Source organism: Mus musculus, chromosome 18, assembly GCF_000001635.26.
Source record: "Mus musculus strain C57BL/6J chromosome 18, GRCm38.p6 C57BL/6J".
NCBI lineage: Eukaryota > Metazoa > Chordata > Mammalia > Rodentia > Muridae > Mus > Mus musculus.
In genome coordinates this window covers 24,506,671-24,529,063 of record NC_000084.6, presented here as the reverse complement: position 1 = coordinate 24,529,063, position 22,393 = coordinate 24,506,671, and the positions used below count along the sequence as shown (strand labels likewise).

Below are 22,393 nucleotides of genomic sequence, written 5' to 3'. Positions count from 1 at the left end.
CTGAAACTCACTCTGTAAACCAGGCTGGCCTTGAACTCAGAAATCTGCCTGCCTCTGCCTCCCAAGTGCTGGGATTAAAGGCGTGCGCCACCACTACCCGCTGGCACATGCCTTTGATCTTAGCAGATGGGCTCGGAGCTCTACGTTTTTCTGATCTGCAAAGTGAGTTCCAAGTCAGTAAGGCTGCATAGTGTGAAGGCTGCATAGTGAGATCCTGTCCTTTTTCACTGGCTTACTCTGACTTGTATTTTAATTCTTAGATCATTGAATAGTGGCAGTGTTCTTTACTGTTGCAGGTGTCTGCATGACTTTTGTATACTATGTCTGGGCTTTAACTTATTTTTATTACTTTTAAAAAATAGTTTTATATGTACAATTCTTTGCTTTAATGTATGTATGTATGTATGTGCTCTATCTGTGTGCCTGGTGCCCACTGATGACGGAAGAGGGCGTGGAGTTTCCTAGGACTGGAGTTACAAGTATTAGGAACTGAACCCGGAGAGAGCAGCATCTCTCCAGTCCCCTTTCTTACCATACTTAGTGTTTGTGTGTGTGCTGTGTGTGTGTGTGTACCTTGCTTGGATGTGGGTACTTATGTGTTTGCTGTGGGTAAAAAGATGACGAAAACAAAACAAAACAAAAAAACAAAACAAGAAAGAAGAAGAAGAGGAAGAAGGAGGAGGAGGAAGAGGAAGAGGAGGAGGAGGAGGAAAAGAAGGCCTTTAAATTGTGATATTCACAAAAATTCGTAATGCCCAGCAAGTTTTTCTGTTTTGTTTTTAATCAGTGACCTAGATACAGATGTGTGTATTCTGCAGCTGAGGGCTCCATCCAGTCAAGACTAAGTATAAATGTTGCCCAATACAGTCATGAACATGACAGTGTGTGATCTTTTTTGTTTGTTTGTTTTAATTGTATGGTTTTGTTATTCTTGGACATTCTGTTGTACCTTTTTTTTGGGGGGGGGGTTTCAAGACAGGGTTTCTCTGTATATCCCTGGCTGTCCTGGAACTCACTTTGTAAACCAGGCTGGCCAGAAAAACTCAGAAATCCACCTGCCTCTGCCTCCCGAGTGCTGGGATTAAAGGCGTGCATCACCACGCCCCGCCTGTTGTACCATTCTTTAGAAAAAAGTTTTAAAAATTTGATTTGTGTTTGGGTGTACATGTATGTTGTGCACCATTTGTGTGTCTGAGGAGACCTGAAGAGAGTGTTGAAACCTGAAATTGGAGTTATAGATGATTGTGAGCCACCATATGAGTGCTGGAAGTCGAACCTGGCCCCTCTGCAAGCTCAGGAAGTGCACAGGACCTCTCCAGCCCTATTGTATAGTTTTTTGTTTTTTTTTTAATTTATGAGTGTTTCACTCACATTTATATATGTGCACCATGTGCATGCAGTACCCAAGGATGCCATAAGAGGCTGTCTCTCCTGAAAGTGAAGTTACAGATGGTTGTGAACTACCTTGTGGGGTACTAGTAGCTGAACTCTGCAACAATTGTTCTTAACTAGTAAACCAGTTTTACAGCCCCCTATTGCATGCTTCTTGAGTGAGTTTTGTAGATGACAGTATGTTACAGTGTCAAAATCTTGGGCACTCTTGATAGAACTATGTGAAACAGCATAACTGAAGTAAGAAATAACCAAATCTTGAATTAAACAGTCAGGTACAGACCAATTTGCCATTTAGAAAACTTGGAAAATGAGCAAAATCTAGGGTTTACAAATATCTACAGTTACAGTGAAACATTTATCTCTGGTCTGGTCATGCTTACCTATAATTCCAACTTGGGAGGCTGTGGTAGGCAAATTAAAAGTTCAAGTCCAGTCTGGGCTACATAAACAGACCTTGTCTCAAAACAAACAACCTAAACTGAAAAGCAGCGAGTGAGCGAGCACTATATATATTCCAGGTTAACTATGGATAACTTGGTTGATGGGAACTAGCTCTCTCTCAGTGGGCTGGCTTAGTCCGCCCCCACATTCTTTCTTCATCACAGGAAAGGCTCACCTGAGGGCCCTGCCACTTCCTTTAGTTTGCTCGTCAGCTTCCGATAGGATCCTTCCCTGCTGCAGCGCGTGCATGCACGAGGAAACTTTCCTCTGTTAGGTTGTGTTGTAGGTGGGGAGTGGTGGTGTGTTGTGTATCAAGTGGATGATGGGCTCCTTTGGGTTTTTCTATTTCAATTTTCATTGTCTTTTGATGGTGGGAGTCCTTAAGTATTTGTTGAATTTGTACTCACTGATAATGCTTTAGATTAGCAAGAAATGACATTAATAAAATAAGTATTGTGTATTATATGCTCTGGTTTGGTTTTAGAAACAGCATTTGCTTCTATACACACACACACACACACACACACACACACACACACACGTCCCTGAAGAGATTCTATTATAGATTGATAATTTTCTGTGTTGTTACTTGTTTCTATTCTGGAGTTAGAATTGAAGAAGATTTCATTGAAGTCTTCATAGTTAAAAATAGTTGATTTTTCTCGTATGAACTTTATCTTAGAAGATGATTGTTGAATTTGTAGGTATCTAGCTTTTTCCTCATTTTTATGGATTTTTCATATCCCTTTCCAGGAATAAGAACTGTAATATAAAGTGATTTTGTAAGATTTTTTGGATGGGAAGTTTAAGTTATCAGCCTGTAGGCTGATCAAGAAAAACAAACCATGAAACATCAAATAAATGCAATCACCAGGTAGACATCACCCACATTCAACAGAGAGTCTTCCCTAACACTTAAAACATGTTAGCCTTTTCTTTTTCTTCATCTCTGTGTGTGTTTGGGCTTGCCATGGTGCCCTTCTGAAGGTCGGGAGTCAGTTTTCTATTGCCTTCAGCCTTGGTGGCAAGCATCTTTACCTGCTGAGCCGTTTCAGCAGCCCCTAAATGTTAATTTTTTAAAGCATCAAATATACAGCCAGTATTTGTTGTTCATCTTCTTTCCACTGCCTCCCATTTTTCTTTGGCTCAGTATCAAAAGGTTGTTGTAGGATATTGCTATGTTCTATAAATCAATCAATCAATCTCTCTCTGTCTCTCTGTGTCTCTCTTTCTCTGTCTCTGTCTCTCTGTCTTTCCTCTTCGAATAAGCCATTTTGGTTGCTCACAGTTTGCACGGTCTAGGGGTCAGGATTTTCCAGGCTTTCTGGGTTGAGGATCCCTTTACTATCACAAGTGATTTTAAATTTAAGATTTTGTTTTTTGCAACAATCTCATGTAGTTTAGGCTGGACTTAAACTCCGTATTCTTCTGCCTCTAACTCCCAAGGGCTGGGATTATAATCTTGTAATTCCATGCCAGGTTATTTTGTTTTGTTTTGTTTAAAGTGGGATGTATATTTGTATTTTGGTAAATATTTAAAAATTACTAAATTGATTTCATGTATCACAAAGTGGCTTCGATCAAAGTGAATTTTCTAAAAGAATATTAGGAAGAGGAGTGACTAATTTCTGCAGTGTTATTTGTGCAGCTGCGGGTACAGTTCAAGGCCTCCTGGTTCGATGTGTGTGAGAAAAAGAGGAAAAGATAGAGGGATTTAGCATTATTGTAAAGGTAGCTCTGACTACACTGACCCCCAGGAAATGGTTTTGAAGATCCCAGGGGACCCACAGACTATTTTCTAAGGAATATTTATATTTCCTATAAACTGGTAGTTAGATAATGAGCAGAAGATGCATTGCTGTGCCTTAAACAGACATGCTCCTTCTAAAATACCAGTTCCTCTGAATTGAGATTTCCCTCTGCTTTGTAATAGTATCTTTAGTTTTTCTTTCCTGTGACATGTATTTATTTAAAAATGGTGATTTTTTTTTGTTCCTGGTTATGTAAATTACCTGTAATTTCTAATAAAAAAATAAACATGTGCTCTTACATTAAGCAAACAAGTGTCTTTTTATAGGTTTAACAAAATTAGGGGAAAGGACTTATAAAATGGCTCAGTGGGTTAAGGTGTTGGCTGCCAAGCCTTTGAGTTCTATTTCTGCTACCTACATGTGGACAGAGTTGTTTTCTGATCTCCCCTTGCACACTGAAGAACACACATGCCCATATAAAAGATTTCTTATGTGCATTTGTATGCATGGATGTGAGTGTAACCTATGTGTGTGCACATGCCATTGGCAGAGGTTGAGGACGATGTCTTTACTTAGAAGCCAGCAGCCACCTTGTCTCACCCAGGGCTCACTGATTAGGCCCAGCTAGCTGGCCAGTGCTGGAGGGGTCTGCCTGGCTCTGCCTCCTGGATGCTGGGATGCACTGCCTGCCTTTCATGGGTGCAAGGATTGAATTCAGGTTGCATACCAAGCATAAGCCATGTCCCCACCTAATTTTTTTTTTTTAAATAAAATGAAATTTTCATTTGAAATGTACAGGTTGACTGTTGCTTTACTCAGTAAATACTTGTTGCAGTCTTCTTCCTGGACTGAGAAGGTGTAGCAAATAAAGTGCTACAACTGTCTGCAATGGAGCTCATGTGGCAGCCAGAAAAGTGGATTCTGCTACTGAGTAACTGCAAAGGTGGCCTCACTTAGTTTAGGGAATCTGGGAAGACTTTTAAAGCTTATTAGTGTGAGTAGAATTTGCTAGAAACTGTGTGAGAAGACAGATTTTTACTCTCCCTTTAGATGTTTGTTTTCTTTCATTGCCTTGCAGCAAATGCTTTGCCACTCTGTCCTCAGCCACGCTGGTCATTTGAATGTAGGCATTTGCCATTGACGTTTTCATGGGACATTTCCAATTCATAATTTCTGTTTTGGAGAAAGGAAGGGAAACATCATTTTATACAAACCTTTCATGGGCTTCTCTACTGTGTCTGCCTTGCTGGTCTGTGTTCTCAGGCTCTGGTGCCACACTGTGATTTATTTTCATGGCTTGCAGGACATCGCTCACTTCCCCAACTCCACACAATTGCTCATTTATTCTTTTTTAATCAGAATTTTCTTGTATATTCTTGTTTTTCCTGCATTAACTATTGAATTATCTTACTAGTTGCAAGAAAAAAAGCATTTTTGTATTTGGGAGAGCATCATTTCAATCTATTTCATCTTAAAGTTCACATCTTTGTGATGGCGATTTTTTTTTTTAACTCTGACAACTGTAGGCTTATTCTACATCTGTAGTTATTGTGTTTCTCAAACTGGTTCACTGTTGTCCCTTCCTCTCTTGTCTTCCTTATGAAAAAAGTAACCTAACTGAAAAAATTACTTAACTGAAGAAAGTAATTGAGTTTTTGTAAGTTAAGAAAATGGTCTGTATTGTTGAATGTCTTGAAGCCCTTTGGTCCAGTTTAGGGACCAGAGTTCTGGTTCAGAGATAGTTCAGTAAAGCTCAGCGTTGTAGTGTTTGTAAATATCATAAGTGATAGAGCTTTGGTTCCTAGGTTGTGATTTTAAGTTTTCTCATTTCTTCATTTACTTATAGATAGGGTCTTATGTAACTCTGGCTGGCCTTGATTTACTTGCTATGTAGCTAAGGATGGTTGTGAATTTTTGAACCTCTTGTCTCTACCTCTCAAGAGCAATTTTATAGATTATTCTTTAAAACAAATTTAATTTATTTGAGTAGTCAAGGACTGTATTTCAAACTACCAGATCATCCAGTTTTCTTAGTAGCATATTATAAAGTATTGGTCTTTGTTTTGATTTTGTTTGAGTTAATAGTCTTGCTGTAATGTGGCTCTATTATTTTGATATATATGAAAGCGAGCGCACTCACTTTTGGCAGTGCCTGATTGCCTGTTTTTGGCAGTTTTCTTGCTTCAGGCTTCAGAGTTTCCGTCAATCCAAAGATACAAGTATCTTTCTTTGTTTTTTTTTAAGACAAGGACTCCCTACATTTATTTAAAGATTTATTTAAGTGTGAATGTTTTGCCTGCATGTGTCTGTGCATCATATGTGTGCTTGGTGCCCATGAAGGTCAAGAGTGTGTTTGATCCCTGGAACTGGAGTTAAGGAATCGTAGTGAAGCCACCATGTGGGTGCTGGGAATGGATCCCCAGTCTTGTAAGAGCTTATCCAGTGAGACATTCTCCAAGCCTTGAGCAGAAACATCTGCTCAGTCTGCAGCCTGCAGCCCACAGCCTTCAGAACACTGAGCACTCCCACTCTCAGGCTCGCCTCGATCTACAGTATTGCCTTTCTTGCCTTTCTCGTTTGTCAGCTACAGATATGGGGCCTTAACAACCTTCCTAATCCTGTGAGCTCATTGATTTCTCACAATAAATGGCTTTGTCATTCTCGGACACACAGTGTTGTGTCTACATCCTGAGTGTTATTCTGAGTTGTCTGAGCATTTTACACTTATGAATGTTAGTCAGCTGATACGTTTACAGCTGATGGTTTAGGATGGTTTAGATGGCATTAGTTCTGCTGTATACCTTAACACATTAGATGAGTTTTTAGATTTTTTAAAAAAGTTATTAGCCAGTGGGGAGGCAGAGGCAGGAGGATCTCTGACTTCAAGGCTGTTGCAGGAAATATTAAAAAAACGACTAGCAGTCTTCCCGCACTATGTCAGCCACTCTCAGCCCTGGCACAGCCCCGCAGCTCTGTCTCTAGGTAGCCCCAGTCGCTGTGTTCCCAGCTCTGGTCCCTTGTCTCTGGAGATGCTAGTTGCTTCTCTGCCATAAACCCCTGTAGTCGGCGGTCCTACATCAGTAACCCAGTAAATCAAAAGCCTCAAGGCTTATAGTTAACCAGTCAGATTTATATATCAATACATTATCAACACACATGATGCCAACACAATAATATCAAGCCACTTAGTAATGGTACAAGCTGCCCACCTAGATTAGACAAATTATCCCAATATTCTAACCTTTATGATATTGTAACTACCTGTGGCTGATAAAGCCACGCTGGTTCATATCTGCCACCATCTTGGTCTTCTCTCCTCCAGAGTCTCTCTTGTCTCTTTAACTCTTAGCTCCGCCTACCCTTTCTCTGTCCAATCACAGGCCTCCTGCTGCCCTAATATTTTAGTGTGATTGGACAGGGAAAAATCCTGTCACACAAGGCTAGCTTGATCTATAAACAACTTCCAGGACAGCTAGGGCTACACAGAGACATTTTTTTTCTTGAAAAACAAAACAAAACAAAACAAAACAAAACAACAACCCTCCCTCCCCACCCCCAAATATAAAAAACATGTATGTATGTGTGAGTGTCCTGTGTGTGCAGATCCCTTTGGAGGCCTGAAGAGGGCATTAGATCCCCTGGTTCTGGGATTAAAAGTAATTGTGAGCAATCCACTGTTGGTTCATTAACTGAACCTGGATCCTCTGTAAGAGCAGCGAGGACTCTTAGTTTCTGAGCCTCTAGCCCCAAACCCAGTGATTTTCTTCATTGTGGACCAGAATTTCAACCACCAGATGAGTAGATAAACAAATGTAATATATCTATTTACTGAAGTAATATTGGGCCATAAAAAGGAAGAAAGTGCTGGTGCATACAACAGAATGGACAGGCTGGGTACACGTCATGGAAAGTAAGAAGCCCCACATAGAAGGTCACATACTGCGTAATTCTGTCTATATGAAGTACAAGATTAGAGAGGATCATAGACTAGAAAGTGGTAGTGAGGGGAGGAAGGAAAGGGGGTGTACTGGCTAGTTTTGTGTTAACTTGACACAGCTGGAGTTATCACAGAGAAAGGAGCTTCAGTTGAGGAAATGCCTCCATGAGATCCAACTGTAAGGCATTTTCTCAATTAATGATCAAGGGGGAAAGGCCCCTTGTGGGTGGGACCATCTCAGGGCTGGTAGTCTTGGTTCTATAAGAGAGCAGGCTGAGCAAGCCAGGGGAGGCAAGCCAGTAAAGAACATCCCTCCATGGCCTCTGCATCAGCTCCTGCTTTCTGACCTGCTTGAGTTCCAGTCCTGACTTCCTTGGTGATGAACAGCAGTATGGATGTGTAAGCCGAATAAACCTTTTTCTCCCCAACTTGCTTCTTGGTCATGATGTTTGTGCAGGAATAGAACCCCTGACTAAGACAGGGGGGAATGAATGGGTATATTTGGTCTTTGGAAGAACTGAAAATGTATTGGAACTACCTAGAGGTAATGGTTACATAATTGTCTTAGAGTTTGATTTCGGTGAATAGACATCATGACTGCAGGAACTCTTATAAAAGAAAACATTTAATTGGGTCTGGTTACAGGTGTAGTCCATATTGTTATGTGAGAAGCATGGTGGCATGTAAGTTGACACAGTGCTGGAGAGGGGAGGGGAGGGAAGGGAGGGGGAGTTCTACATCTGGATCCTCAGGCAACAGGAAGAGATAGTTAGCCACTTGGTTTGGCTGGAACTTCTGAGACCTCAAAACCTATCCCCAGTGTCACACTTTCCCAACAAGAGCACACCTACTATAGGAAGGCAATGCCTCCAATAATGCTGTTCCTTATAAGCTATGGGGGCCATTTCCATTCTGACCACCACAATAACCTTACATATGTCCTAAACACTATTGAATATGCTTATTTTTATTCTATCTTAATATGGTTATTTTGTTAAGTGAGTTTCATTTTTAAAAAAATACTACCACTTTACACTTGAGTATGCGTGTCCTTGCATGTTCTCTCTCTTTCCTGTTTCCCAGCTCCCATGTTCTGTTGGCAGTTGTCTCTGTGGTGGAACAGCCACCTTGGTTACCAGTTTCCTTCAGTAGCATCCAAGTTAAATGTGTTGTACAGCTCTGTCCCCTGCTTTTATTTGGTTGTCATCACAGTTTACATCTTTCTGGGTTGGGCATGAGTCAGTAAATACATATACATTTTTTGCTTTTTTTCCCACATGTAATGTTGCACATCTGTAATCAAAGTACTGTAGAAGCAGAGCCACAGTTTAAGATTAGCTTGTGATACATAGTGAGACTCACTCAGTTACCAACCAAATTTAAAAAGAAAACAAAAGGAAAGTGGAAGCTATCGTTTGTTTACTTTCTATCGCTGTGATAAAGTACTCTTGGCAGCATGTTACAAGTCCATGGTCTCATAGGTCTCAGTCTGTGCTCAGTAGTTCTATTGCTTTTGGGCCCAACGTAAGACAGAATATCAGTCAGGGCAAGGAACATGTATGTAGTAGAGCCATGCTTGGTTCGTGGTGGCCAGGAAGAAGGAGAAAGGATATAAGTGACTGGCTAAGGACAAGGTATCCTCTCCAAGCCTACCCTGGTTCATCTAAGTAGGCCTCACCTCTTGAAACTCCCACTACCTCCCTAGCCTGTTAAGTGTAAATCAGTGCACCAGCCCTTCCCATGAGCTCAGTTTGGAAAGTCCAGAGATTTAGTGTTGGGATCACCTAAATGCTTCAAGAAGTCCTGAAGACAGAAGGGCCAGGAGAGAGGGTTTCACAGTAGTCATTAGGTATTTTTCAGCCCTGTAGGCTCACTCAAAAGTTCTGCTCTTCAGGCCTTCATTAGTGTCAATGTCTCTGTTCCATAGAGAATAGTGTCCATTCTTTGTCTTAAAGACATTAATTAGTAAGGGGCCACCCAGGTATCTCATTAGGTAAAGACACTTGCCAAACCTGACAACCTCAGTTGGAACCCACATGACAGAAGGAGAAAATTGAATCCTACAAGTTGTCTGAACCTTGGCTCTCTTTGTTCCACTACCTGATCCAAGTAAGTAACTTAAAATAGCTAAATAAATAAATAAATAAATAAATAACTGTTCAGATCTCTTATTCCTGGGGGCCAAGGTAACTCTAGGGGAGAAGCAGCTGGGGATTGATTATAGGAAAGGGATTGGATGGATTTACAAATAAAATCTTCCTGGGGGGTGGTGGTGGTGGTGGTGCACATCTTTAACCCCAGCGCTGGAGAGGCAGAGGCAGGTGAATCTCTTGAGTTTGAGGCTAGCCTGATCTAGTTCCAGGACAGCCAGGACTACACAAAGAAGCCCCATATTGACCAACTCCCAATAAAAGAAAGAAAATTAAATTAGCTAAGTTCAGTGAGTGAACCCTTCTTCAGAGTCATGTAACAATTATAAATAAAATTATTTTTTTCATGCATTTGGTTTCATACTTGCCCTTTTGAGTATTATATCTTTGGATTTTTAATATCTGTGTTTTTCAGGTCAGCCTTAAAGAGTCCTTCAGGTGGTTGTGAGCCACCATGTGGTTGCTGGGAATTGAACTCAGGACTTCTGGAAGAGCAGTCAGTGCTCTTAACCACTGAGCCATCTCTCCAGCCCCAAAGAGTCCTTTTATAACGTCACACCTAGAGTTAGGTTAGAAGTGTTGAATTAACCTACCTTAGCTTTGATAGCTTGAAGGGTTTTAGGTTCTCTTTCAGCAACAGCGCAGTCTTGGAGGAGCTGGAGAAGAGAAGAGCACTGGCTGTTCTTTCAGAGGTCCTGGTTCAGTACTCAGCAGCCCCAGGGCAGCTCACACAAACTGTCTCTGTTCTGGGGGAGCTGATAATGGCTTCTGGCCTCTAGGCACCAGGCACCCAAGTGGTACAGACATACATGCCAGCAAAACACCCACACACGCAAAAAATAAAATACATTCTTAAGAGTTGTTTCATGCATAGTAAGACTGTGCCTTAACTCATGGTAATCCCACTGTAGCCTGTGTGCTGGGATTACAGGCAGGAACAGCTGTGCCTACCCGGAATTGTTGGTTAATAGGATCACTACATCTATGTTGTTTCAGGACATTGTGTATCAATCTTCCCGTGTTCATTGTTTCTGATGAGTAACTGGTTTCTAGTCTCTTGTGGAGAAGGTAGTAATTGCTTACTGCTTTGTTTACGTCACCGCTGTCATTCCCTAGTTAGTTGTCTCTGTGTGAGCATCTTACTGTTGTCATCTTGTACTTGGATGTCTGTGTGCGAGTTCTTTTGAGTTCACTAAGATGGGGTTTGTAGATTCCCGTGTTTGCTCAAGTTTTAGAGTTTTCAATCATTACAGTAGTCCCACTTACTCACCTATCACCATGGCTCCCCAAAGCCATTGGTAGCATTGCTCACGGCTTCCCCCTTAAACATATACACAGAGATTAATGGATTTTCCATTTTAGCAAAGCACATGTCAGGCACTGTGGTCATAACATACACTTATAAGCTGTCACAGCAAAGCCAGCGTAAGTCCTTAAAGCCTCAAGAGTAGAACATACGTCCTTACCATATATGACTGGAGCATATGATTTCTTTTCTCTCTCTCTCTCTCTCTCTCTCTCTCTCTCTCTCTCTCTCTCTCTCTCTCCTTTGGTTTTTCGAGACAGGGTTTCTCTGTATAGCCCTGGCTGTCCTGGAACTCACTTTGTAGATCAGGCTGGCCTCGAAACTCAGAAATCCACCTGCCTCTGTGAGTGCTGGGATTAAAGGTGTGTGCCACCACGCCCGGCTGATTTTTTTTTTTCTTAATAGGTGGGTATTACTAAGTGGAGGGTATCACTTTCCTAGTTCTTTCTTGTATTATAGCATTTCTTATATGCATTATAACAAGTCTGGATTGAATTTCTTCATATTGGAAGACAGCCTTTTTTTTTTTTGGAAAGATTTATTTTATGTATATGAGTACACTGTAGCTGTACAGATAGTTATGAGCCTTCATGTGGTTGTTGGGAATTGAATTTAGGACCTCTGCTCCCTCCTGTCAGCCCCGCTCCCTCAGTTCCCGCTCCCTCTGGCCCAAAGATTTATTTATTACTGTAAGTACACTCTTGCTGTCTTCAGACTCACCAGAAGAGGGTGTCAGTTCTCATTACGGGTGGTTGTGAGCCACCATGTGGTTGCTGGGATTTGAACTGAGGCCATTTGGAACACTAGTCAGTGCTCTTACCTGTTGAGCCATCTCGCCAGCCAGCCCCAAGACTGAGCCTTTGTCTTTTTTTTTTTTTAAACATAAAGCTCACTAGATATTTTATAGGTATGCATTATATGAATTATTGATTGGATCTCAGAAAATAAAATCTGAGAGTTGTGCAATATTTTGATTTTTTTTCATTTTAAAAGTAAAGGTTTCATTAGGAACTTGTGACCTCTTCAGATAATGTGTCCTTGCATAGTTACGGATACTCATGATTGGTGTTCCCCCTCTTTTTTTTCTTGGCCGGTCATGCTAAAGAATTTTCAGTTGGCTGGTCTGGTGGTCTATGCCTTTAATTCCAGGTGGCTCAGTTACAACTGAGTTTACATTACTACAGTTCTGAGCCGGCCAGAGCTAGGCGTTTCCAGTTGGATTAATTTTTTTTTCCAAGATGAGATTGTTTTCACCAGTTCTTTTCAGTGTAATGGTCCTCACTCCACCACTCCAGCCTGTTTAGCTTTATTTTGTGGCACGCCGTACCTCCCTAGACTTTGAGCTCTGAGTGTGTTGGTGATCTGAGACATCCTTTCTGCAGTGTGCACTCACGGTTTCAGGCTCCTTTCTTGGGACCAGTACACCTGTGTCCCACGGATAGGAAATGTATTTTTAAACACATTTTCATGCTGATTTGCCTTTTTATGATGACTGTTTCAAGGCTTTTGTCAGATACTTCTCACATCTCCTTGGTATTGACAACTATTGATAATTGTGGTTTTTATTCTGTTTGAAAGCTTCTTGTCTTTAGTTGGGGTGAATAAAAACGAATTCACTCCCAGGTATAACAGCATTTGAGAAACAAACACCACCCAGATTCAAAGAATAGTGAGAACCTGTCTCAGAAAACAACAGATAGCAAACCCCCAAAATGATGTTTTGTTTTTTTGTTTTTTTGTTTTTTTTTTTTCCAGACAGGGTTTCTCTGTGTAGCCCTGGCTGTCCTGGAACTCACTCTGTAGACCAGGCTGGCCTGGAACTCAGAAATCCGCCTGCCTCTGCCTCCCCAGTGCTGGGATTAAAGGCGTGCCCCACCACGCCCTGCCCCGGCTCTTTTAGCAGTTTTTATGTCAGCTTTTGTTACAGTTTCTCAGACCCTCAGCTACAAAGAAACTGGGGAAGTATCATGCTGCTGTTTTGAGTTCCAGTGTCCCAAGCCAGTCTTTCATTTCTCTCTCCTGTTGGCTTTAGTCATGGTTAATACCAGCAGCAGGAGTAGAAGATGCCTGTGTTTTCTCCCTAGAGTCACAAGTCTCCGGCAGGTGACTGAGACTGGATGTAATGCTTGGACCTCTTAGACTCCTACTCTGTTTGTTACTGTGTTTGGAGGGTGTGCTAGTGGTCAAGCTCTCTCCTGCTTGTCACGTGCTAGGGGAGTGCTTTGCTGGTGAGCTGTTTACACCTTAAACTTTTTTAGGCAGGGTGGAACGTGCGCAGGCTTAAGGCTTGTCTCAGCTCCCAAGTGCTCATATTAAAAAGGTGTGTGCATTACTCCAGGCCCAGTTGGTTCATTATTCATCCTCCCCTCCCCCTCCCCTTCCCTCCCCTCCCCTCCCCAAAACAACTGTCAGTTTTTAAAATCCTTACTAGTTTGGAATTGCAGATAAAAGTACCGTTGATTTCACAAGATTGGCAAAAATTTTAAATGCTTGTTGGTTGTATAGTGTGTTGTTACAGGGAGTGTACCATGGTGGACACGACAGCATCTGTTGAAATTTATTGTATACCTTCCAGTACATCATCTCTGCCTCTTGGAATCCATCCTATATTTGCTCAGATTCATGGAATAAAAGGTATAAATGATTTGAACCCTGTCCCTGTAGCCATGAAGAAATGGAAGTTGTTGGGAAGTGTTTACCTGTTTATCAGTACAAAAGGTACAGTCTAATGAAGTGTGTTGGCTCTTTTTAAAGCATAATATATAGCATTTCATTTATGAAAAAGTCACCTGTTTGTCTGTATTGGTACATAGAGATGAGAATATCCCACTAGCTCATTGCCTATAATGAACTTTAAAATTATTCACTGAAGGCCAGGTGTAGTGGTACACACCTTTTAATCTAAGCAGGCAGGAGGCAGACGAAAATGGATTTCTGTGAGTTTGAGGACAGCCTGGTCTACACAGCTTGTTCTTTGAGATCCTGTCTCAAAAACAAAAACAACTCAGAAAAAAACCAAACAAACAAATCCCCAGTCATACACCAAAGTAAGCAATGGGCGGCTACTGCATGAACACCATCCGGTTTTCATCATCGCCATTGCTTTTGAGACAGACTCTCTGTATGTATTCAGGGCTGCCTCCAACTCATTGTATAGTCAAGCATGACCTTGAACATATGGTTCTCCTGCCTCTAACCTTCCAGGTGCTGGGATTACAAGTGTACATACACCACTACTTCCTAGTTTATGCAGTCCTGGGGATTGATTGATCCAAAGTTTTCGAATGTATGGTGGGCAAGTACCTTCCAGCTGAGCACTAGCTTCAGCTGTAGAGCCCAAACCTGACTTCATTTTGCTGTTTGATTCTTCCCTTTGTTTAAAGCAAATATCAGATATAGAGCCATTTTATCATAACATATCAGGATGCATTTACCATACTCTAAGACCTATATTGAACTTTTAATACAACCATAAGGGGGCAATCATACCTAATAACATTAATCATAATTATTTTTAAATTTGTGTGTGTGCTTGTTTGTTCCTCTCTGAGCCATCATCATAATTGAGAGCCCCATAACTGATGATTTTCATCCTACACTCTATGTTTAGAGTCAACTCCCCTTAGAAATGTCTTGAATAATGTTATAAAGTAGCACACGTAGATTTTGGTTGTCAGATCTTTTCTTTTCTTTACCCTCCTCCTTTAACTTTGAGACAGGATTTCACTGTGTATCTCTGACTGACCTGGAATCAGGCAGGCTGACTTCAAACTCAGAGCTCTGCCTGCCTTGCCTCTTGAGCTCTGGGTGTAAAGGTGTGCAATCACTATGCCTGGAATCCTTCCCCTGTTTTTGTTTGTGTATTGTTTTTTATTTCATGCAATTTATTTGCTGAAGAGATTGTGTCTTCTCATGGCTTCAGCTAGGCATGTTGGTGTATACTTGTGTTTGCAGCACTCTGGAGACAGGCAATAGAATAAGCTCAAGTTCAAGGTATAACTGGTCTATATAGGGACTCTGTTTAAGCTAGCTAAGTGTCTTAGTTAGGGTTTTATTGCTGTGTACAGACACCATGACCAAGGCAAGTCTTATAGAAAACAACATTTAATTGGGGCTGGCTTACAGGTTCAGAGGTTCAGTCCATTGTCATCAAAGAGGGAGCATGGCAGTATCCAGACAGGCATGACGCAGGAGGAGCTGAGAGTTCTGTCTTCATCCAAAGGCTGCTAGTGGAAGACTGACTTCAGGGAACTAGAGTGAGGATCTTATACCCATACCCACAGTGACACACCCATTCCAACCAGGTCACACCTATTCCAACAATGCCACACCTTCAGATGGTGCCACTCCCTGGTCCAAGGATATACAAACCATCACACTAAGGCTATATAGTGACTGAGACCTTACGTTAAAAAAAAGTTTGGGCCTCAGACTGATAGCATTAGTATCGTCGGAGACCTGTGTGAAATGGGTATAGCATTGAGGCTCAAACTGCATTAGTAGCCTTCCTTATTAGTGCCACAGAATCCCTTACATTAACAATGTCTAAGGAGGAAAGTTTTTGGCTCATGGCTTCACAGGTTTTGTCTGAGGTCCTTTGTCCCATTGTTTTGGCCCTAGGATGAGGCAGGACATCATGACAGTGAAGAGAACACCTTTTCTTCTATGTAAGCATTGCCCCTCTAGAAAGCAAGGGAATTGATAGAGGTGGTTAAGGTGGGCAAGGAGAACAAGACAGAAATCTCAGCTCCAGTTTGGAACCTCCTCCTCCTATCTGGCCCTTTGTAGTATTCTCACGGTTTAGTTGTAACTTTCGACTACTGTGATACAATATCTGAGATAGTGAACAGGAGACAAGAAAACTCCAAGTTTAAGGCCTACCTTGTCTCATCAACACCCACAAACCAAAACCAGAAGTGGAAGAGGGCTTTTCTTTTACTCATGGTTCAGTCCATGGTTGGTTGGCTTCTTTGGTTTTGGAACTGTGGAGAAGCAGCCTTATGGTGACCTTGACTGCTGCCAGGAAGCAGGAGGGGGAGGGGAAGGGGCAGCCAGATTCAAATATAGCTTTTAAGGGAATGTCTTCAGTGACCTTCTTCCATCAAGACCCCTGCCTTCTGAAGTTTCTTACTACCTGCCAGTTAGGACCACTGTTCTACACAAGATACAGATCTTTCCTGGTTGATTGAGCTTTCTAGAAGGTATATTTGTGTGCCTGCCCACCATCCACTTGCAGAAATGCTATAAGCCATTTTTTAAGTGTGTGTGTGTGTGTGTGTGTGTGTGTGTGTGTGTGTGTTGATATACTGGCTCTAGGGAAAGGGTTTATACTTGTCCACCCAGAGCAGCATATGGTTTCCCTCAGGGAAGTGGGATGTACAGTGATAGTACTACATGATACAGATAGTGAGTGACACTTACTTGGCTTATACTTTATTGATGATAATATAGCAAAACATAAGAAGGGCACAGTGGGTGTTGTGTTTATCATTGCTTTCATGTTGGTGTGACTATTTATGAAGAGGAAGTAAAGGAAGAAGGAACATGCATTTTAGTATTAGGTTTATAATCTGCCAGTGTGTGACTAGCATGCAAAAATTTTTAACATGGCCAGGCAGTGGTGGTGCATGCCTTTCATCTCAGCACTTGGGAGGCAGAGGCAGGCAGATTTCTGAGTTCGAGGCCAGCCTGGTCTACAGAGTGAGTTCCAGGACAGCCAGGGCTACACAAAGAAACCCTGTCTTGAAAAACAAAAAACAAAAAAGCAAACAACAAAAATATGAACAGGGTAGGAAAGATGTTTTTGTTTTTTGTGCCAGTTATGATCTCTGGCACACAGCAGACATAGCATAAAAACTGTTTAAATTGAAGATATGGAAACTAGGTATCTTTAGGGAATTTTGTGAACAGCAAAAGTGTAGGAACTGACTAGGTCAGATTTGTGGCCTAGACTGATGATCTGCCTGCCACCCCAGAGTTTCTTTAGGGAATTAGAAATTTGAGATGGAAAACACCAGGTTTTAATGCATACTAGGCAAATACTCTACTACTGAGCCACAACCCTAGCTTTTTTGTTTTAGGTTTTTAGACAGGGTCTTTCTTTACATCTTAGGCTGGCTTTGAACTCTCAGTCTTTATTGCAGCTATCTCCCAGGTGCCACTGTTACAGGCCTGTGTGAAAATATTAATGGCTATTATGTTTAAAACTGTCTAAATTTATTTAAAAAAATTTTTTTTTTGCAATTTCCTCCTAGCATTCTCATGATTCCCTCCCTCTTTCCCTCTCTCTCCACCCTCTTCCCTCCCTCCCTTCCTTGCTCTGAGACAGGTTTCTCTGTGTAACAGCCCTAGCTGTCCCAAAACTAACTCAATTTGTAGACCAGGCTGGCCTTGAACTCACAAAGATTTACCTGCCTCTGCCTTCCAAGTGCTGGGATTAAATGTGTTCGCTATCACATCTGGCTTTATAGGGAGCACTCAGAATTTCTCATATTTTAACCTTGGTTCCACAAGAGGAAAAATTGAAAATAATATCTTGGTGTTAGGACCATGCAGTCTGAGCTGGACCCGAGATGGACTTGTGCCTGCCTCCTTGGCACCACACTTGTCTGTGCTTTGAGTTAGGATCTCACTGTATAGACGAGGGTGGCCTGGAACTCCCAGAGATCCTCTTGTTTCTGCCTACTGATGGGGGAGAGGAAAGGCATGTGCCTCCATGCCTAGCCTAGTTCATGAATTTTGTAGTAACAGAGCAAGGAAAGCTATAATATCACAATACTTTTCAAATACCTTAGTGAGTACATCTGAAAAGCAGGTTACAGCAAAACGGAGAAACCTGCTACACAGGCTTTTAGTGCTATCTGACAGGATTCTCTCCTTGCTCTTTTTGGGGGGAGGGGCTAGTTTTTCAAGACAGGGATTCTTTGTGTAGCCCTGGTTGTACTGGAACTAGCTTTGTAGATCAGGCCGGCTGGCCTTGACCTCGAGTAGATCCTTCTGTCTGCCTCCTGAGTGCTGAGGCTAAAGGCATGTGTCATCACACCTGACTTCTTTCTTAGTTGTTTAATTGTTGGAAACTAGGGGATCTGTTCATACATCCAAGGGCTCCTTCTCTGTTAGTCACAGGATATTAGGCCTGGCACAGAGGTGGCCAAGGAGGAGCAAGAGAACTAAAGATAAATTGTCCTTAGACTCTGGGTCTGTGACATTCCAACCTCTTGATAACATTCCTTTGCAGACAGTTTCTTTTGGGAATTCTTGTTCATAGTTATCCAACCAATTCTGTCTACCCCCTGCCCCCACCTCCATCTCCTTCCAAGGCCTCATGGATACCAAGTAAATGTTCTTCCATAGAGCTGTATTCCCAGTCTGTAGAACTCTTCAACTTGCAAGCCTGGTCTTGATAAAAGTTAAACAGTATCCTCTGCTTCTCAACCTTATCGCCAAACTCACTGGTAAAGTATACTGCGGCCACAGCTATTGGAATCTTGTGGCCTCATGATACCACAGACTATATAGCAGGTAGAAGAATGTTTTATCACGATGGACTCAGTGACATAAGGCCGTGTATGTAATCTAAAGAGGAAAAAAAAATCTAACCTTTTATTATTTTGTCTTACTGGTCAAATGGCAAATATGTATTGCATAAGGCAATATACATAATTGAGTGATATGTCTTGCAATCTGTTCTATATTTTGTACTCTGCTTTTTCACAATAGTTTAAAGACTTTGAGTTCACTAATACATTTGACTCCATGTTTAGAATGCTGACTCGTCACCACCTTACTAAATAGCAATTTTCAGTTTTTTTGTAAAGCTTAATACATAAAGACTTACAGAGATGTAGTTTTTGTGCATGTTGAGCATTTCTGGATATAAAATATGTTTAGCTTGGGAGTGATGATGAGATCAGAGATGGAAGACACCAGTGGCCCAGGCGCCATGATAAACCTACAAGCCATCACTGACCCCTTTAAGACCTTTCTTCCCGACACATGACCAACCTTGAGAAGCGGCTGAGTAGCTACCCTGGAGATGTTAGTAGCAGCGACGTGATGAGTGTGTTCGGAGAAGTGGGAACTGTTCATGTTCTAAAAAGTTTGCCTAAATTAAATGGGGAGGTTTTAGTATCTTAATTTTTTTCATTTTCTAATTTTTTAGCCAAACCCAACAGGAAGCTTACTTTTCTCTACTTGGCCAATGATGTCATTCAAAACAGCAAAAGGAAGGGGCCAGAGTTCACAAAAGATTTTGCACCAGTAATAGTGGAGGCATTCAAGCATGTTTCAAGGTAGGATCCTTTCTGTGCATGAGGTAAGGTTTAGAATCAGCAAGATAAACAGATTGGGTTTGCTTAAAGCGTTCATACAGTGTGTGATGGTTTTGCTTTCTGTGAGGAGTTATGTGGCTGATGAGGGGCTTTTGAATGCTTGAATCTCAGCTTTCCTGTATGTCCTGCTGTATCCTGCTGGGATGAACATCACTGAGAGCAGAGGAAGGAACTGAACTGGAAATGTATTCTTGTACACCTTCATCTTATGTCTGATATTCTGGACTTAATACCACAGTGTTTCTTCAGGTTTCTAGTGTGTGCGTGTATTTCCTAACAATTAAGTGCTTTAGAAATAAAGACTATTTAAAATAATCATAAACTTTCGAAAAGATTTTCTTCAGGTAATTTTGTGCATGGAAATCTTTTATGCACTTTAAAATGTTTCTGTTTCATTTATTTGCATATTCACATGTATTATTGCACACAGATGGAGATTAGAGTTGATTCACTCTTTCTATAACGTAAGTCCCAGGGAATTGGACTCCAGTCCCTAGGCTTGTGACACAAATGCAAAACCCAGGTTAGGTAGTGCTGAAAAAAATGAAAGTCACCTAAGTCCCATGTAGAGCCAGTCTTCAGATTTGCTCTTAATTCCCAGATAATGCTCCTGATTTCTCTTAACTGGGCTAGATCTCTTCAGTGCACCATGTTCCCATTCATAGCACTTATGGACAAGAGCTGCTGAAAAGCTCCATTTGATTTCCATGCCAAATATATTGATGGGTTCAGTAAAATTAAAAAGTGACCTGACACTTTCCTTTAGCTCTTTCTTTTTTTTTTTTTTCTCTCGAGACAGGGTTTCTCTATGTAGCTCTGGCTGTCCTGGAACTCACTTTGTAGACCAGGCTGGCCTCGAACTCAGAAATGCGCCTGCCTCTGCCTCCCTAGTGCTGGGTCCTTTAGCTCTTTCACTTGGGAACATCATCTTTGTAAACCCTTAGTGTCTCCTCCTAAAGCCTTTGACAATTAGAACAGATGTTGTGTCCTCCTCACCTTGATCCTATGATCCTGGGCCTGTTAGAGCACCTGGGAGTGGAGCTTCCTCTCCGTGTTGTGAAACTGGCTGTGAAGTTTGTGCCCAAGGGAAACAGGCACAGACCGGAAGGAACCCAAGCCACTGGTCAGGCAGGCTTCCTGCATCCCTGGAGCCCGCTGGTCCCAGTTACTCCCAGTGGTGTTGGAGCAAATGTTGTGTCCTCCTCCCCTGATCCTGATCAGCCTTTGACAATTAAAACCATTTTGATGTACAGTTTTATTACTGAGTTCTTAAGGGAGGCAAGGGCAGTGTTTCAGTCACCTTTCCTGAGTTGCTGCCATGATGCTCAGCTGTGTTTGGGAGCTCTCGCTGGGGGCCAGTGTGTGTGTGTGTGTGTGGGGGGGGGGGACACATTTAAAATCATTACTTTGTGCTAGCACTTACTAACTACATTTTTATTCTTAGTTTTTAATGTCTGTCTGTCTCTCTTTTTTTCAGTGAAACTGATGAAAGCTGTAAGAAGCACCTTGGAAGAGTGTTATCTATTTGGGAAGAACGATCTGTTTATGAAAATGATGTATTAGAGCAACTCAAGCACGCGCTGTGTAAGTACAGGATCTTGCTCTCTTTGTGTGACCCTCTTAGGAAAACATCTCATTAACATTTCATGTCTTTTAAATCAGATGGAGATAAGAAGGCAAGGAAGAGGACTTATGAGCAAATAAAGGTGGATGAGAATGAAAATTGTTCCTCTCTAGGGTCCCCAAGTGAGCCACCACAGGTAAATCACAAAGCAGCTCTGGGATGTTAGCTCTGGATTACCTTTGGGCTTTGATGACTTCAGTGTTCTGGGTATAAGAAAGGCACTAAGTTAATCTTTCTCTCTTTCCTGGTTAACAAATTGCTTTTGCTTTTGTTTGAAGTAGTATGGTTGTGTGTGTGTGTGTGTGTGTGTGTGTGTGTGTGTGTGCGCGCGCGTGTACACGTGCGCGTGCGTGCATAAGATTTTGTTGTTATTTTTCATTTTTTGAGACAGGGTTTCTCTGTGTAGCCCTGGCTGTCCTGGAACTCACTATATAGACCAGGCTGGCCTTGAACTCACAAAGAACTACCTACCTACCTCTGCCTCCCGTCTCCTGGGATTAAAGGTGTGCACTAGCATTACCTAACCAATTTCTTAACATGTAGAAACAGGAGAGATGGCTGCCAGTTAAGAGCTGCTCTTAACATCAGTTAATCTCTTAGCCTGAGAACTAGGTTTGGTTTGGTCCCAGCACACATTAGGCAGCTCACAACATCTATAACTTCAGTTCTGGGGCATTTGGCACCCTTTTCTGGCCTCTGGTGGCCCCAGGCATGATCATGTTGCACAGACACACAAACAGAGGCCAAACACATGCAAAAAGGGTTGTTTTAAGCGTTATATATTGCAGACTTTACTGGTGAATGCTTCCTAAAGATTAGAAATATGAAAGAGGTGTCAAGTCCTGTGTGTTTGTTAGAGCTTGCTTTCTTCTGGTTCTGAAGTTGTATAATCTTTTAGACTCTCGACCTTGTTAGAGCATTACAAGATTTAGAAAATGCAGCCTCAGGTGACGCAGCAGTCCATCAAAGGATAGCGTCTTTGCCTGTCGAAGTTCAAGAAGTGTCCCTGCTTGAGAAGATAACAGGTAAGACGAGGAGGTGAGACCCACGCATGGTGTCGCTTGGGAGGAGCACACCGTCATTCCGTGTGTAATGTTTGCCTTGCTCTCTGCTTTCTTAGACAAAGAATCTGGAGAGAGGCTTTCTAAAATGGTAGAAGATGCTTGTATGCTGCTGGCAGATTATAATGGCAGACTGGCGGCAGAAATAGATGATAGAAAGCAACTCACCCGAATGTTAGCAGATTTTCTTCGTTGTCAAAAGGAAGCCCTTGCAGAGAAAGAACATAAATTGGAAGTGCGTAACCTTTTTCTTCTTTAGTGCATATTAATTTAATTTTAATATATTTTAATGTATCTGTGCATCTTAGAGTTCTTGCATCTCGGACTGTTCTAGCCAGTGGCTCAGGTAAGCTTTTTCTTGCTATCAAGAATTTTTCTTTGCCCTTGACCTCAGCAGC

At 41.8% G+C, this 22,393-nt stretch overlaps 1 protein-coding gene across 4 annotated transcripts in view; it reads left to right on the top strand.

Moving 5' to 3' along the window:
* Positions 1–22,393, top strand: part of Rprd1a (regulation of nuclear pre-mRNA domain containing 1A) — a 45,276-nt gene that overhangs the window by 1,172 nt on the left and 21,711 nt on the right. For 3 of the 4 annotated variants that reach the window (XM_006525825.4, NM_001360807.1, NM_144861.2), the window contains exons 2-6: positions 19,142–19,271; positions 20,788–20,894; positions 20,973–21,070; positions 21,833–21,959; positions 22,055–22,230. In XM_006525825.4, coding sequence (XP_006525888.1) covers positions 19,142–19,271; positions 20,788–20,894; positions 20,973–21,070; positions 21,833–21,959; positions 22,055–22,230 — 638 coding nt within the window. Of the gene's footprint in view, positions 1–19,141; positions 19,272–20,787; positions 20,895–20,972; positions 21,071–21,832; positions 21,960–22,054; positions 22,235–22,393 lie in introns of all 4 variants that reach the window. The other variant, XM_011246895.3, reaches the window with a different exon arrangement.